Below are 14143 nucleotides of genomic sequence, written 5' to 3' on the forward strand. Positions count from 1 at the left end.
TGCCTGACGCTAAACGAATTATACGCTTACGTAGGTGGCAGACACTCCGGCACACAGTCTGAGGCACAGGCAGAGCAGCAGCAGGAGCGACCGTTGCACTATAGACAGAGAGAGAGAGAGAGAGAGAGAGGGCTAGAGAGAGCGACAAATGAATTGAGACGCGCCACAAAAGTTATAAATATTGTCGCCTCGTCCCTAGGGGCGTCTCCATCGTCTAGTTGCAGCATCGGGGATCCTTGTGTGGGCGGGTGTGCGGTGCCGTAGATGCAATGCGTATGCAAAAATATCAGCAGAGGAGAAGGAGGGGGAGAACAGCAGACAGGCGAACGATGAGGCGTTGAGAAGGTGTTTGCGATCGAATGTGCACCTTCAGAGCTTCACCCTTGCCTTGAACTCAAAAATGAAATTAATTTGTGCAAAAAACATTTGAGAATTTTCTGCCGGAGAAGCCCAGTTCCCCCCACCAAAATGACGAGGGAATATTATTCCAGGGTACATTACAGACTGCAGATCGAAGTCGTTAAAGGCTTGATAGGACTTTCATTCCACTTTCATTCCCATCGCAGACAGAAGCCGTTTAATTTCGGTCAACTAAAGAGGCGTCACCTCAGCCTCTTTTCCATTTCCATTTCAATTTCCAATCCCATTCCGATTCCCACATTTACTATGACATCTAATAAAGTCGTTAAAAGATCTGCACACAGTCGTAAAAGTTTTGTAGGGATTTACTACCGTTTCGGGTCGAGGTCGGTGCTACTTTTTATGGCGCCACGACAGAGGGAGAGCGAGAGGCGGCTACTGGCTGAGAGGATCGTGCCGCATTCCGGATGGGTTATGCCCCGTATCGATTGCGATTGGGATTGGGATTGTGCACTTGCATAATTGAAACCTTTTGCCGAGTTTACGACGATCGTAAAGTGATGGCAGTGATGGCTACTGGTTCCCAGTGCTGTCTGCGGCTACCTGTTCGATGTCCATTGAGGGAAATTTCGAGGGCAGTCATCGATGCTTATCGGTGAAAGTTTTATGACTTCGTTAAGGTTGGCAGCTGAGTTTGGACTTTACTGCAAACTGTCCCCCCCACCGCTGCGATGAGTTATCTAATCGTTGGAGGGAATCTCACTCTAAGATGACTGGGAAAGATGCCAATACATGCTGTTCCTTTCATCGATTGATGGCTAACCCTCAACCCTCAACCCTCTCAGTGGAGATGAAAGCAGCCTTCCTCCCCCTATTGTCATTGAATATCCCGCGACTGGTCCAAAGCGATTCAATATCTTCCCCATAGTTTAGCACGTCATTTCCTATTGCCCAATCTTTTATTGCTTCCTGTCTCGCTTCCTGGGACAACCTGCTGCTCCTTTCTTTGCGCTCTTTTCTCCTTCATTTTTTGTACTTTTGCCTTGAATCGCATTTCAAAAGGCAACTTAATCGAGCAAAATAAACCGTTTTCATATGCTCGAATTGAGGCAAACACGTCGCATTACACGCGGCACAGTGGTGAGGTGTAGACGGGGGACGCGGCAGCTGATTGTTGTCATTGGGTTCAGTTCGGTTCTTTGGGGAATATCTGGGGCCCTCGGGTGCCTCGGGTTGGGGTTGCTTCCATCTCTTTCTTTTTTTTTTTTTTGCACGGATTTTCTTGTTCACTTCACCCGCTGTTCGAAATGCGCGAAATCTCTCTCTCTCTCTGTTTGCAGGGGCGGGGAGTTTGCCTTTGTCAAAGGATTATCACTTCCTTTTGCTGGCTGGCACACTGTGGAGGAGGGTCGGGGAAGAGCTCTGCTAATGAGCTGTGCCCGTGGCAGCGACTGTGTAAGGAGAGTATCTTCAGCTCTGGTCTTTCTTTTTCCCTTTCTTTACAGTGATTTGTCCGCGGCATTGTCCGCCCTTCGTCTCCCTCTGTCTAACATCAATGAGAGATTCTTTCGATCTATGGTCCTTGCCTGTGAGCTTTCACTGTATCACAGTGCCTATCCCTGCACTGTTTCCCCCTGCCCCCTCTCTGCACAATGGCTACATGTGGGGAAATGCTGTTTCGGATTGACAGTGTGCAATATGCGTTGATTTTTTATGGCCTTCAATTTTGAGGCTGATGTTGGGGCTGGCTGAATGCCGGCGATGCCGATTCGCTTCCATGGCATGCTGGGCTGAGAGGCTGATCTCGAAATGCAGATAATAATTATTTCAATATGTGTGACTGACTTGCTTGAATGACTGACTGCCAGTCCGCGGAGACGCAGACACACACAGACAAAAAGACAGACAGACAATCCAGATGAACGCAGGGCAATGCCAATGCCATCGTCGTCGTCGTCGTCGTCGTCGTCGTCGTCATGATCTTCATTATCATTATGCGAATGGATCAAAACCGCAACGCCGCCAACATTCGATGGCCCCTGCTGACTCCACTTTTGCTCATCTGATGTTTGTGTTTCATTTGTACACTTTTGTGCACGGGGCATAAGGAATTTATGCGGCTGGAAGTCAAATGAAATATGCATTAGACTAAAGAAAAAACAATCCTCGCATTACCATAAGATATGGAAGGGGAAATTAATCGCTGGAATAAGACTGCTGCTGCTATGATTATTTATGGCCCAAATGAAACTTCCAACGAAATGTAATCAGAGCAAAGGAAAGCTTCTGGGAAGTGCAAAATAAGAGCCAAACAAAAATCGAATCGAATATGCAAGTGTAGCAGATTGTGCGGCGCTGGAACTTTCCACGTTTTGCTGTTGCTTCTGCTTTGTTTTTGCATGTGCTCCACTCAGTCTCTGGTCTGGGGGTTGTTCTTCCTCTTGTTTCACTTAATCACTTGTAGCGAGAGAGATGCAGAGGGGGAGAGAGAGAGAGAGAGAGAGACACACACAGTGCGAAAGAGAGTGAGGGACAGTGCGAACGAGGGGGAAGATTTTTAAGTTGAAAATTGAATTTCTAAGAATTACAAAACAACAACTCCGCCAGCAACAATACGAAACGAAGAGGCAATATCAACAACAAAAGTGCCGTTGGCATTGGCATTGGCACTGGCATCGGCATCGGCATCGGTATCCTCCCCATTCCCATCCCCATGCACCACCCTCTTAGCATGTATACCCATCTTCATATCCATATCCAACCCCATCCATACATGTCTTCAGCTTGAATCCCCCCAACCCATCCAGCAGCCACCATCCATATCCCATATCCCGTATCAGAAGAAGAGCGGGCTTCATTTCATTGCATTGCATTAATTTTGCCAATTAAAAAGTAAATAGAGCCTGCATCCTTCAGTCCTCCAACTCTTTTGCCCCACCCCTTTGGCCCCTTTGGCATCCACCCACAAGTGGTGGCATACGATGGATTGTGCGGCAAAGGGGAACGGAAAGGGCCACGGAATTGGCAGAACGCGCATCTTTTTCGGCTGTGGGCGCGCGCAAAACTTTTCAATACAATTTAATCCAATCTGCACACACACACACACACGCACACACACACACACACATGTGCTATGTGTATCTGTGAGGATTCTGATGAATGCCAGAGGCAGTGCCACATCCACCGTGGCCCCTGTGTCCAAAGTGCCTGGCTCAATTCAATCAGTTTTTCGGGCAGGGCTAAAGTGAAGCCCCGTCAAGTCGTTCCCCCAACCCCTGCACAGTGGGCTGCACGGCGACCATGGCAACAGCGCTGCGCAGAGTCGTCCCCACTGTGCCGACAGACAATTAAGTCCACCCGAGGGGCAACAACGACGGAAAGATGCGACCGCAACTTTGGCAACGGCCAGAGCCCTCAAACTCATGGCCCCCTCCACCAGTCACTTGCGATACTTACACCATGGAAAATCGGCAATAGATAATAGATATTAACAGATTGAGGAACCATAATTAAGGGTCTGCCTGTGTCACTTTTATTGAGGAAGTGTAGGTATACTTTTTACCCTTCCAACTATGCCACATTCTCATTAGAATTCATCTTCTTGGGCTTAGTTTCTGTCAGTGTATCTGTACGGCACCGTTTGACGGTGTCAATACTGTCGACAAGCCCATACATTTGTAGGTTGAACCACCTGCCTGTTGGCTGCCCAGCCGCCCCCTAAATTGCTTCGCATACTCGTATGTGGAGGAGGCACTTGGAGACATGCCCCTGCTGCTGGGCGGGGGTCCAAAGTGTTTTTTTGGGGCGTTTTTTGGAGGGTACACACTCGTACACTCAGACCCAGACTCAGAGTCTATGAACGTTCTTTTTCTGCTTCCTCAATCTTCTGGGGCATCCAGTCGCAACCGTTTTGTGGCGCAATTGTCTTAACCGTCGACGCGTCGCTTGCGTATCGCATATCGCACCTGATGGGTTGGGTTGGGTTGTGTTGGGTTTGGGTTTTGTGGGGTTCCAGCCAGTCGTCGCCGTCGTCGTCGTCGTCGTCGTCCAACCATTCGTATAATTGTCGATGCGTTAAGGTAATTGTACACCTAACCAACTAGCAGAGGCAGAGGCAGAGCAAGGCCGACCCATCTATGTATCTGTATCTATGTGTATCTGTATCTTAGAGCATGACGCTTAGGCTTTGACTGTGGCTGCGGCTCTATCTCTGACTCTTGCTCTACCTCTGCCTTCTGTTCAATGCCGTTGCCGTTGTCGTTGTCGTTGTCGTCGATTCACTCACTCGTTTCTAAGTTTACGTTTGTCGTCGTTTGCCATATTGGTGGCACGCTCCGCCGCCTGTCTTTGCAACCAGCCAGCAGCACCCTGCCTCCCGGGCCGCCCAATTTCCACGCCCTTTACACCAACAGCATTTAAAATTTTCCATTTCCCATTTTCCACTTTCCACTTCACTCCCCAAGCAACTGTTCAACTGAGTTCGGTTCGGTTTGGATCGGTTTTTGTTTAGTCTGGTTTTGGTGTTTGGTTTTGGTCTGATTTGCTAGATTTGATTTCAAGAAATCCCAGCCGGCGCCCTGCCTGCCACTTGCCGCCCACTTCCCGCCTCACATGGAAAGGCATAGCATGGCTTCGAATGAACACATGAGGAGCTCTGGTTTGGTTTTTGGTTTTGGATTCCGATTTAGATTCGCATTTGTCAGTCCTTTGTGCGATTTGTTTGTGCGCTTTGTCTCCGCTCCGACCTGAAGGGAGCTCTCCAATTACAATTGCAACAAACAAAAAATTATAGCAATTAAATGGGATCCCCAACAATGTTGACAATCGACTGACTGAGTGACTGGCCAAGGTCCAGTCGGTTTGGCACTGTGAAATGGTCTCAGATTCGGTGCTTCGATAGGATCTGTTTGCGATTATGAATTCTAATTCTGTGCTTGGGAGGGGATCGATATTTATTAGCACTCTCCGACAATTGTACACAAAAAAGGAAATGGAATTATGAAAATGTTTATTGACTATTTTGATAGAATGCAAATGGGGGCTTCCAGGAAAAAGAATTCAACTCGAAATGTGATTGCTGGATGGGATCAATGGGATCTTATGTCTTTTTTCTGCAGTAGATATTTCCATTTGAAATCTGCCGTTCAGCATTCCCTTCCAAGCTTCCCTGGCCCATCCTTGGATCCTTTTGCTGGCGCTTGTCGCGCGTTGCCTTTCGGCTGTTTCGGTGTCTCACAGGAGGGTTTGTTTTTCGGGGCCTGTTTCGTATAACTTTTATATGCAGTCATCAACAGCTCATATATATTTTTATTGCCAACGCGTTCAGCGATATGCATCTGAGGCAGAAACAAGAAACAGATCGGGCAACAGCCACATGAAGATGATGATGATGCGGATGATGACTATTTCTGCGTACAGATTTCCAATAAAAATGTTTTTCGACTTGAGTTCGGTTTGACTGCCTCTCCAGCCTCAGCCTGAGCCTGAGACTCAGTATTTCATCTGCCTCTGGGCCTCTGTGGGTCTGCTGTCTGAGCGTGTGTGTGAGCGAGATTTACACGCTGATACAAGAAATACACAAATGAACAAAAAATAACAACAACAAATGCCCATAAAGGCAGCCAGCGAGAGGCAAACATTGCCTGCGCTTAGTCACTAGCAAAGGCAAAGATCTCCCCACAACCCCAACTCACTCTCTCACTCCCTCTCTCTCTCTGTCTCTCTCCTTGGTGGTGTCTCTTTCTGGCATTTTGGGTGTAAAGATTTATTTCTTTATTTTGGCAGCCAGTACAGGCATCTCCAGCTCCGTTTTGTTTCTGTTTTTATTACCAGGAAATTTATATTTAATACGTTTTTTCCGCGTTTCGGGTGCGACATTGTCCGCTAACCCACTAACCCACGAGAGGTTCTCTCGATGCACTCTCCAGGCTGCTGCTCCCAAGAACTAACTGCTGGTTATCTGAGACGACCATCGATACATGGACCAGAGCAAACTAGGAATGGTGTGGGGCCGGGGGTCGGTAGTCAATTTTCAATGGAAGCAACACACAATCCAGCAGCGATTCGCAGAAGACTCGATCCTGTTGGATATTATTTTTTATTAATCACATCATAGTTGGCTTTATGCCGTTCAAAGATTAACCAAAGTACACACCTTGGGCCGTTATAGGAAGCAAGACTCACAGTCGCCCACGACCTCGTCCTCGACTTCGACTTCGACTTTGGCTTCGACTTCGGCTTCGACCTCGTCCTCGCCCTCGACTTCTACTTCGTCGGACATCGTTCAGCAGCTTCGACATCCGTTGAAGCTCCGGATCAATCCATTTCTTATGTGGAAAGATCACCAGTTTGAGCGAATCAAGGAGGTTCTGGAGCTCAACGCACTCGAGTTAGCCGCTGGCAAGAAAACTAAGTACAAATGCAAATGCTCGGCCACGAACAAACGAACGTAATCTCTCATTGACCGACACCCATTTGTTCTCCAGGGTTTCCGCAAAGAGGGTCTTCATGCGAGTGTGGCATCAGGTTTCCTTCCTGGATAACCAGCCACCCTCCCGCCCGCTCCAACTGGAACAAGCTAAGCCCGAAGAGTCCGAAGATAGTGACGAGCAGCTCTTCAAGTTGCGCAAGGTTAAGACATGCAACGACCTGTCCCGTTTGGGCATTGAGCCACCAGCCACATGCACTGAGCAGCAGGGTGGATTCTCTGACGATGGGGGCGAGGCAGCCACTTCCACTTCCACTAAACCAACAGGGTTCGCAGACATGGAAGACCAAGACGAGTCCATGGACGAGCTTGTGGATTAGAAAATTCGAGTAGCAAGCGAAAAAAGAGCAGCAAAGAAGAAATCTAGACCCTAAGTCTATAGCACAAATGAATAGTAATACCCGTCGCATCAGTAGAAATTAATAATATGCTCAATAAATTCGCTCGAGTCGAAAGCTCAGAAAAACGTGTGCAAACAATCGATCAATCAACATTTGACAGGCACACACAAAAGTCTCCCGTCCCATGGAAGCTGCAAATTCTCCAATTCAGAGACGGAGTCACAGAGAGTCGGGGATGGCTGACAGGCAGTCTGCCTGCTGTTGCTACCAATCTTTGAGTCGAGACTTCAAAACAATTACACAGCAACATTTCAGAGGCAGGAGAGATGCAGATGCACATGCAGATGCAGATACAGATACAAATCCGAGTGTGTGTATCCGTGCGTTGCTCAGACAACTGCCACTGTACGTACGAGCAACTGACTGACTGACTGCTGGCTGTTGATTCAAGCGATTAATCGATAACAAATAAAAACATTTCGACAACTACTTCCAAGGAACAGAGACCCAGTCTTAAGCCCATTCCCAACTCCAACTCCAACTCCAACTCCCAACGTCTCTTTGGCTGTCAACAAGTCGACATTGTGTTTATGAGTGGCGTGGTACGCATAAATGCCATGGAAATTTTCTTTTTAATCAATTATGAGTATTAAGCAAAGGGGCCAACCGTTCTCCATATGGGCAGCTCGCATACAGAGCTGTGGGATCCGGCTCCTCTCTCTCTCTCTCTTGTGCGATCGCCGAACGGGGTGAGACCTCAAACCGCGAGCGATCGCGCGCGCGATCCTCAGCCTCAGCCTCAGCCTCAAGATAAAAATCGCAAACATTCTTTATTGAATGCTGTAGATGCCAACGCCAGTCCACAGTCCCCCGTTCCGCTTTCTGTCTTTGTGTGTGTGCCCCTAAGACCATGCGGAGTGGCACTTGGAGTGCGACTCTCAAGCTGAAGTACGCGCACTGTGGCTCCTCCGCTCCTTGCGATCGGCTGGGAATAGATCCGCCATGGATGTGGCAGATATTTCGGGAGCTACTGGGAGGCTACGCATATGCCTGGCTCTCGGGAGGGTAGCGCACCGATCCCTGCGCCTGGCCACAATCAAACAAATCATAATCGGTGGCTGGCTGGCTGCGGTCGACAGTAGACAGTAGCTGCATACGCTTCAAACGGTCGACAGTTTGTCTGTCAAATTGACATTACACACAGCGAAGCAGCCGCCACAGAGGCAAAGTCAAGTGCAGCAGCAGCAGCAGCAGCAGCAGCAGCAGCAGCAGAGGCTGGGGCAGCCAACAAGTTGCATTTACATGACACATGCAGCAGGGCGCAGGGCTGAAGGCTCCTCTCTGCTTGAACTCCGGGCGTAGGCTGGGCTGATGAACCGAGGACTCTGTAGCCTGTAGCCAGTACCCTGTGGCATGGCTGATGCCTCGACGACGTTGCCTGTTGGCTTCTGTTTGCGGCGCTGACTCAGCTGAAATCGCAGCAGCAGAGACGCACGGAGTATACGGGGAAGCTCAACCTGATGATTTTCTGCATGGCTTGCCTTGGGTTCGTTCTGCCTTGGCAACCTGTTGGCAACTCATTAAATAATGCCGATGACTGGACAAATTTGAGGCACCTCCGCCGCTCCAGAGGCGGACACCCATAAACCCAGACACCCAGACACCCAGACACCCATCCACCAATATGTACAATCGTGTGCACACTTTTTGATGAAAAGTGATTAAACAAGCCCCAGCCGAGGCCATGGTCGAGGCCAGTCTCGAAATTTATAATCCTTGTTGTGCAATGAAATTGCATTTGACTGGGGACTGGGAGAGGGAGAGGGACTGAAGACGGAAGACTGAGACTGAGACTGAGGCTGATGCCAAAACGTTGGCGTTATAATTCTACCAGTCCATCGACCACCGTCTGCTCCGACTCCTCCTCGGGACTCTCCTCTGCCATTGCTGTGTGTGCCAAAGTGACACTTGTACAGATTTTCTTAATGCGCCAAAGTGCCACTTGTCGTCTGTTGACGCTCTTCGTCCTCAGCCTCAGTCTCAGTCTCAGCATCATCTCCATCTCCATCTCCATCTCCATTTTCATGCCCATCCTCAAGCCATTCCCATTTGTGTGGTGTGCATCCTACCGGGCAGATCGAAGCTGCTGCAAAATGTTGTTAAATCAGCGCTAAATGTCCCAAGACCAAGACAAGTTTGCAGAGAGAATGGAAGAAGAAGCCTCAAAACTTGTCCGTTGTCCGCTGCAGAGTTCTAATTGCTGGCCAAGGCATAATTTGTCACATGCCAAATTAATAAACGACTTTGCCCAGATGCACCTTTTGGGATGCCCCCCTGGGCACTCACTCACTCACCCAGTCCATGTCCATCAGTCCATCAGTCGCTCTGTCATTCAGTCGCTCAGTCAACTGCACAGTAGCAGCTGATTTGGCTTCAAGTTGGCCGAATCGGTCCTTTGATTGAGTGGATGATGTGGCCGATGTGTGTGCTGAGGGCTTCTGCTTTTGCTCCTGCTGCTGCTGCTGTGTGGGTTGAAGCTGAAATAAGAATGGGAATACCGCCAGGAAGTGGGTCTTTGCCACACTTTGGAGGGTGCTCAATCGATTAAGCAATGAAATTTCTGCAGAAATCCGAACAAGAGGGAATTCAATGTGTTGACTGAATCATCCTTGAGAACCGAATATGGTATCTATATATTCTTTATGCTTTCTGGGCTAAAACTTCTTGCATTGTTCGCTTCCAATCGCCGAACATTGAATACCCACAAAAGGGGCGTTCTTGGCCCCAAACCATTCAGCGGGTACGATGACTATGGCGACTCTTCTTAATTGCAGCTACTTGCCATTATTGCAGTTCCTATGGGCATTTTACAGGGTACGTCAGGGAGTGATAGGTTCTCTGTTCTCGGCTGGAAGTGCAGAGGTTTCTGTTTCAGGGAAGGATTTCAAAGTTAGCCATGCAGTGAGCTTGGATCCAGTACTTTCCAGCACTGTCTTGTGCGTTTACCAACACCCTTTTAAGCACTTATCAACACCGCATTCTGCACTCTCTTTGCTCATTTAAGCAACCGCTGGGAGTCCCACCAGTTGACACCCTCTTTGGGCCCTTTTTTGCTTTCGTTGAGAGCCCGCCGCCGGGCAGTCTTTATTTTCTTGGGTGTTTTTTCTTGCCTCTGCATGGCGCTGGGACTGTGGCTGGTGCTGGTGCTGGTGCTGGTTGAGGCTGCCACTTAATTTATTTGTCACCGAACCGAAGCGCAAATGAAGTTCGAAATGAAAAAAAAAGAGACATGCAAAGGCAACTGAAGCAACAACGAACCACGGAATCGTTTGAAATTACACAAGTAGCAAGCAAAAGAAGCAGCCAAAGCCGAAGCCAAAGCCAAAGCCAAAGCCCAGCAAAAACGCTGAGGAAATAATTACAAATTAAAATGAAACACGGAATGGGACATACAGACATACACACATGAGGAAGAGCTCTGGGGATGCGCCAGTGGCATCGGAGTAGGCATCGGAGGAGGCATCGGAGGAGGGTCCAATGTTTTACCCAAGCTTATAAATAGCTGCGTTGACGACGCTGGCCACGCATGCGCAAAGATTTGTCATAATTGATAAACGACAACAGCAGCGGCCACATACATACGATAGACTCCTCCATATCCGACGAACCGAGTGAACTCGGGGCGGGCGACTTCGATGCCTCCAAAGGGGTGGACGTGAATGTGGACGTGGACCAGTGTCGCCGCCAGTGGCAGTGACAGTGAACACTGAACAGTGAACACGCCTGGCCGAGCACAGCAGGCACTAGGGGGAAGGTGCCAACTACCTTGAACCTTTTCAGTCCAGAGACCCAACTACACTTTGGTGTGCCAAATCTAAGTTCAATTTAAAGACTAGCGAGAGAGCCTCAATTTGATATGTTTAAACTAGCTAGCGGATCTGTGAAAATGTTGCTCCTTTTCGTTGCGACTAGCAAATAATTTTCACAACGATTTAAACACTGAATTGGAATTGTTGAATGTAAATTCCTCCGGGTATATCCTTAGCTTTTCGCTCATATCTAAAACATCTGAAACGGAGGCAGACCTAGAAATGGAATTAGAATCAAAGCATTGATCTTCAACTTGCTGCTTCGATCGTACATTTTCAGCTTCGTTAGTTTTATGCAGATATTTTCCAATCATTATTTTAGATCCTTAATAAGCCCAGTAAATGATACTTATGCCAGCAAAAGCACTGACTAAAGCAAGCCCTAAAGCAAATAACATTCCCAAGCAATCCCCCAGTCGAATCTTTGGCTAAGAAAATCAATCGATCTTCGCATGGCAGCACAGTTCGACCGATCCACCGATCCACCGATCCACAGATCCACAGGGATCTATACACCTTCGGCAAGCATCTGTAGATCTCTGATGTGATGTGCACAGGTGACGATGACGATGACAACTTCAGCATCTTAACTGCACCTTCGACAGCGACAACAACAACAACAACAACAACGACTGAGACAGAGACTGAGACGGACACAGCGACAACTGCGACAACGATGACGCCAAATTGGCAACGCGTTTTTGTGTTTTGGTTTTTTTGTTGCTTTTCTTTTTTCACTTTGTGTTCGTTTTGTGTTGTTTTTTTTTTTGCTCAACGAACGTGAGAACCAATTGCTATGTATGGTCATTACAAGCCGTCCAGTCTGGATGGATCGCTTGAGCTGGGAGAGCTGGGAGAGCTGGGAGAGCGGGGCAGAGCGGAGAATTCAGAGTGTGTGTTGGTGTTGGTTAGAGCGAGAGATAACCCATAAATATTTTAATGATGATTACATTTTAAAAACGAGTGAACGAACGAACGAACGAACGAACGAGCGGCACGAAATCGAATGAGAAATCACGGGGCCGATCAAGCAAAAGCAGCTCCTACAGAGATACTCCTGGGGCAAGGCCTGGAGTGGCTCCGACCAGTGATGAGCTACTACGCCAGTGCCGGGCGACACTGACGACATTTTTGGAATTACATTGACAGGCCAAGTTGAGACTAAAAGCGATAATTATTGCCACAGCACTCTCTGTCCCTGTCCTCTGTCCTCTGTCCTGTAAGTGTTGGCGATCGTGTCTTTGGCAGCGAGAAGAACATGGTCTGGGCTGCAGAAAATAAGGAGATCGCAGCTGTTGCCACTGATCGACGGCGTCTTGCCAATGTAATTTCAATAATTTTATCTGAGGCCGCGCGCGTCTGCCGTGATTCGATTGGGTAACCGGTGAGCGGTGAGCGCTGAGCGCTGAGCGGTGACAGATCAAAGCCATCCCAGCACCCAGCTCTCTGCTCTGGCTCTCAGCGTCGGCAAAGATCACTGATCGCCAGCGATGGGTGGAGTAGAGTGGGGTGGACTCGGTTCGGTTCGGTTCGGTTTGGCATTGGCATTGGCATTGCTCCTGCTCCTGCTCCAGATGTTTAGCTGCACTTTGGCGGCTCCCAGTCAAGCCCTGTCCCTGTCCCTGAACCTGTCCCTTTCCCTGTTGCTGTCCCTGTCCCTGTCGCGATCGCAATCACACACAAAGCCAACACTCGAAGCGCAATCATCAACATCAGAGCGAGCGTCATCAGCCGACCGATCCGCTGCACTGCCAATTACTCGCCAGCATTGCTGACATGCCTTTTGCCATTTGCATCGTTTTCGTATTGATTTGTTTAAGTCCAGGCAACGTCCACTCGCCACTCCAATCCACTCCAATCAGCACACCACAATTTTCGGCATCTCGAACCCCAGCCCCAAGAACTGTAGCGATCCCAGCACAGGTTGCAGGTTCCAAGTTCCAGCTTTCAGGTCCCAGTACCCTGCATTTTTCTCCCACGGACAGCAGCGTGTGAATGAGCCTCTGCGCGGGTTCAATGTGCCGATCAAAAATATGTCAAAAATCTATCGAACTCTCGCTCCTCGATCGAACTGCTTGCTGTCTGGACAGACTGGACTGGGTGCATGCCTCTGCGATTTGTAGGTCAGTTATCGACCCAGTTTACGTGAGCGGAGCCTCACTCTGGGGTCTGATGGCTGCCTGTTGACTCAACTAGATGGGTGTCCTGAAATTCTAAATTGAGCTGCACAATTTTAAGGGGGGGAATCTTTCATTTAAAATGAATTACCCACAAGAACAGAGCTTCATTTGGGACAGGTTCCTGGTAGCATTGACTGCTGAAATGATTCCCAAAACAAACCAAGCAAAAGCTCCACTTTGGCATGATTTTATTTATGTTTCTTCTCAACTTTTTATGGCAATGTTTTGGCTTAGAAGTTGCACACAGATATCAAAGAAATTTCTCTATATTTTGGGACTTCTTTTTGATTGAATCTAATGGCCAAACGAAAGCACTTCCTAGTTGATATCAAAGCCTTTGGAATGTCGCAGAATCTTAAGCCAATGCCAGCCTTTGAGTACACGAAATGCGAAAAAACAGAAACAGAAAGCTCTGAAACTGAAATCTCTATCAATCAGCAGATCCACTTTCGGGTGGCAATTAAAATTCGATTGAAATCGCCACGAGGTGCACATGTTAATGGAGAAGAGGCAGAGGCGAGGCCTGTTACCGATTCACTGGCAGCAATTTTCCCACACCAATTGGCAAAAAAACATTGTGGATCGGGGACCGGGGATCGGGGATGGGCGAAGACTGTGGTGGACTGAATCCAGGGGGGGTTTCGGGCGCAGTCGCAGTCGCATTTCATTTGAGATTCCAGAGGCGTTTCGGTTCAAACATAAAATAAATAAAAATCAGTACAATTCGAAGAGCTGTTGTCGCCTTTGAGCTTTTGCGACAATCACTCACGTTGCCTGCCTGGTTCCGTCTCGTTCTCCCTCTGCCTCCTCTGACTCTTCACTCTGCTCTCCTCTGGCTGCACCTTCCCGTTCCGCAGTGCCCGTCGTTCGTTCCATCATCGGCAATCGTCTTTGAGGCCCTGATTC

At 48.5% G+C, this 14143-nt stretch overlaps 1 protein-coding gene across 1 annotated transcript in view; it reads left to right on the plus strand.

Moving 5' to 3' along the window:
- The window catches only part of LOC117580888, a 10730-nt gene extending 3563 nt beyond the window's left edge, over positions 1-7167 (plus strand). The window contains exons 3-4 of the mRNA XM_034267641.1: positions 6497-6772; positions 6846-7167. Of these exons, the coding sequence (XP_034123532.1) occupies positions 6497-6772; positions 6846-7167 (598 nt within the window). The remainder of the gene's footprint in view (positions 1-6496; positions 6773-6845) is intronic.
- The last annotated feature ends 6976 nt before the right edge of the window (positions 7168-14143 follow it).

The sequence above is a fragment of the Drosophila guanche genome, unplaced genomic scaffold (genome assembly GCF_900245975.1).
Source record: "Drosophila guanche unplaced genomic scaffold, DGUA_6, whole genome shotgun sequence".
Taxonomy (NCBI): Eukaryota; Metazoa; Arthropoda; class Insecta; order Diptera; family Drosophilidae; genus Drosophila; species Drosophila guanche.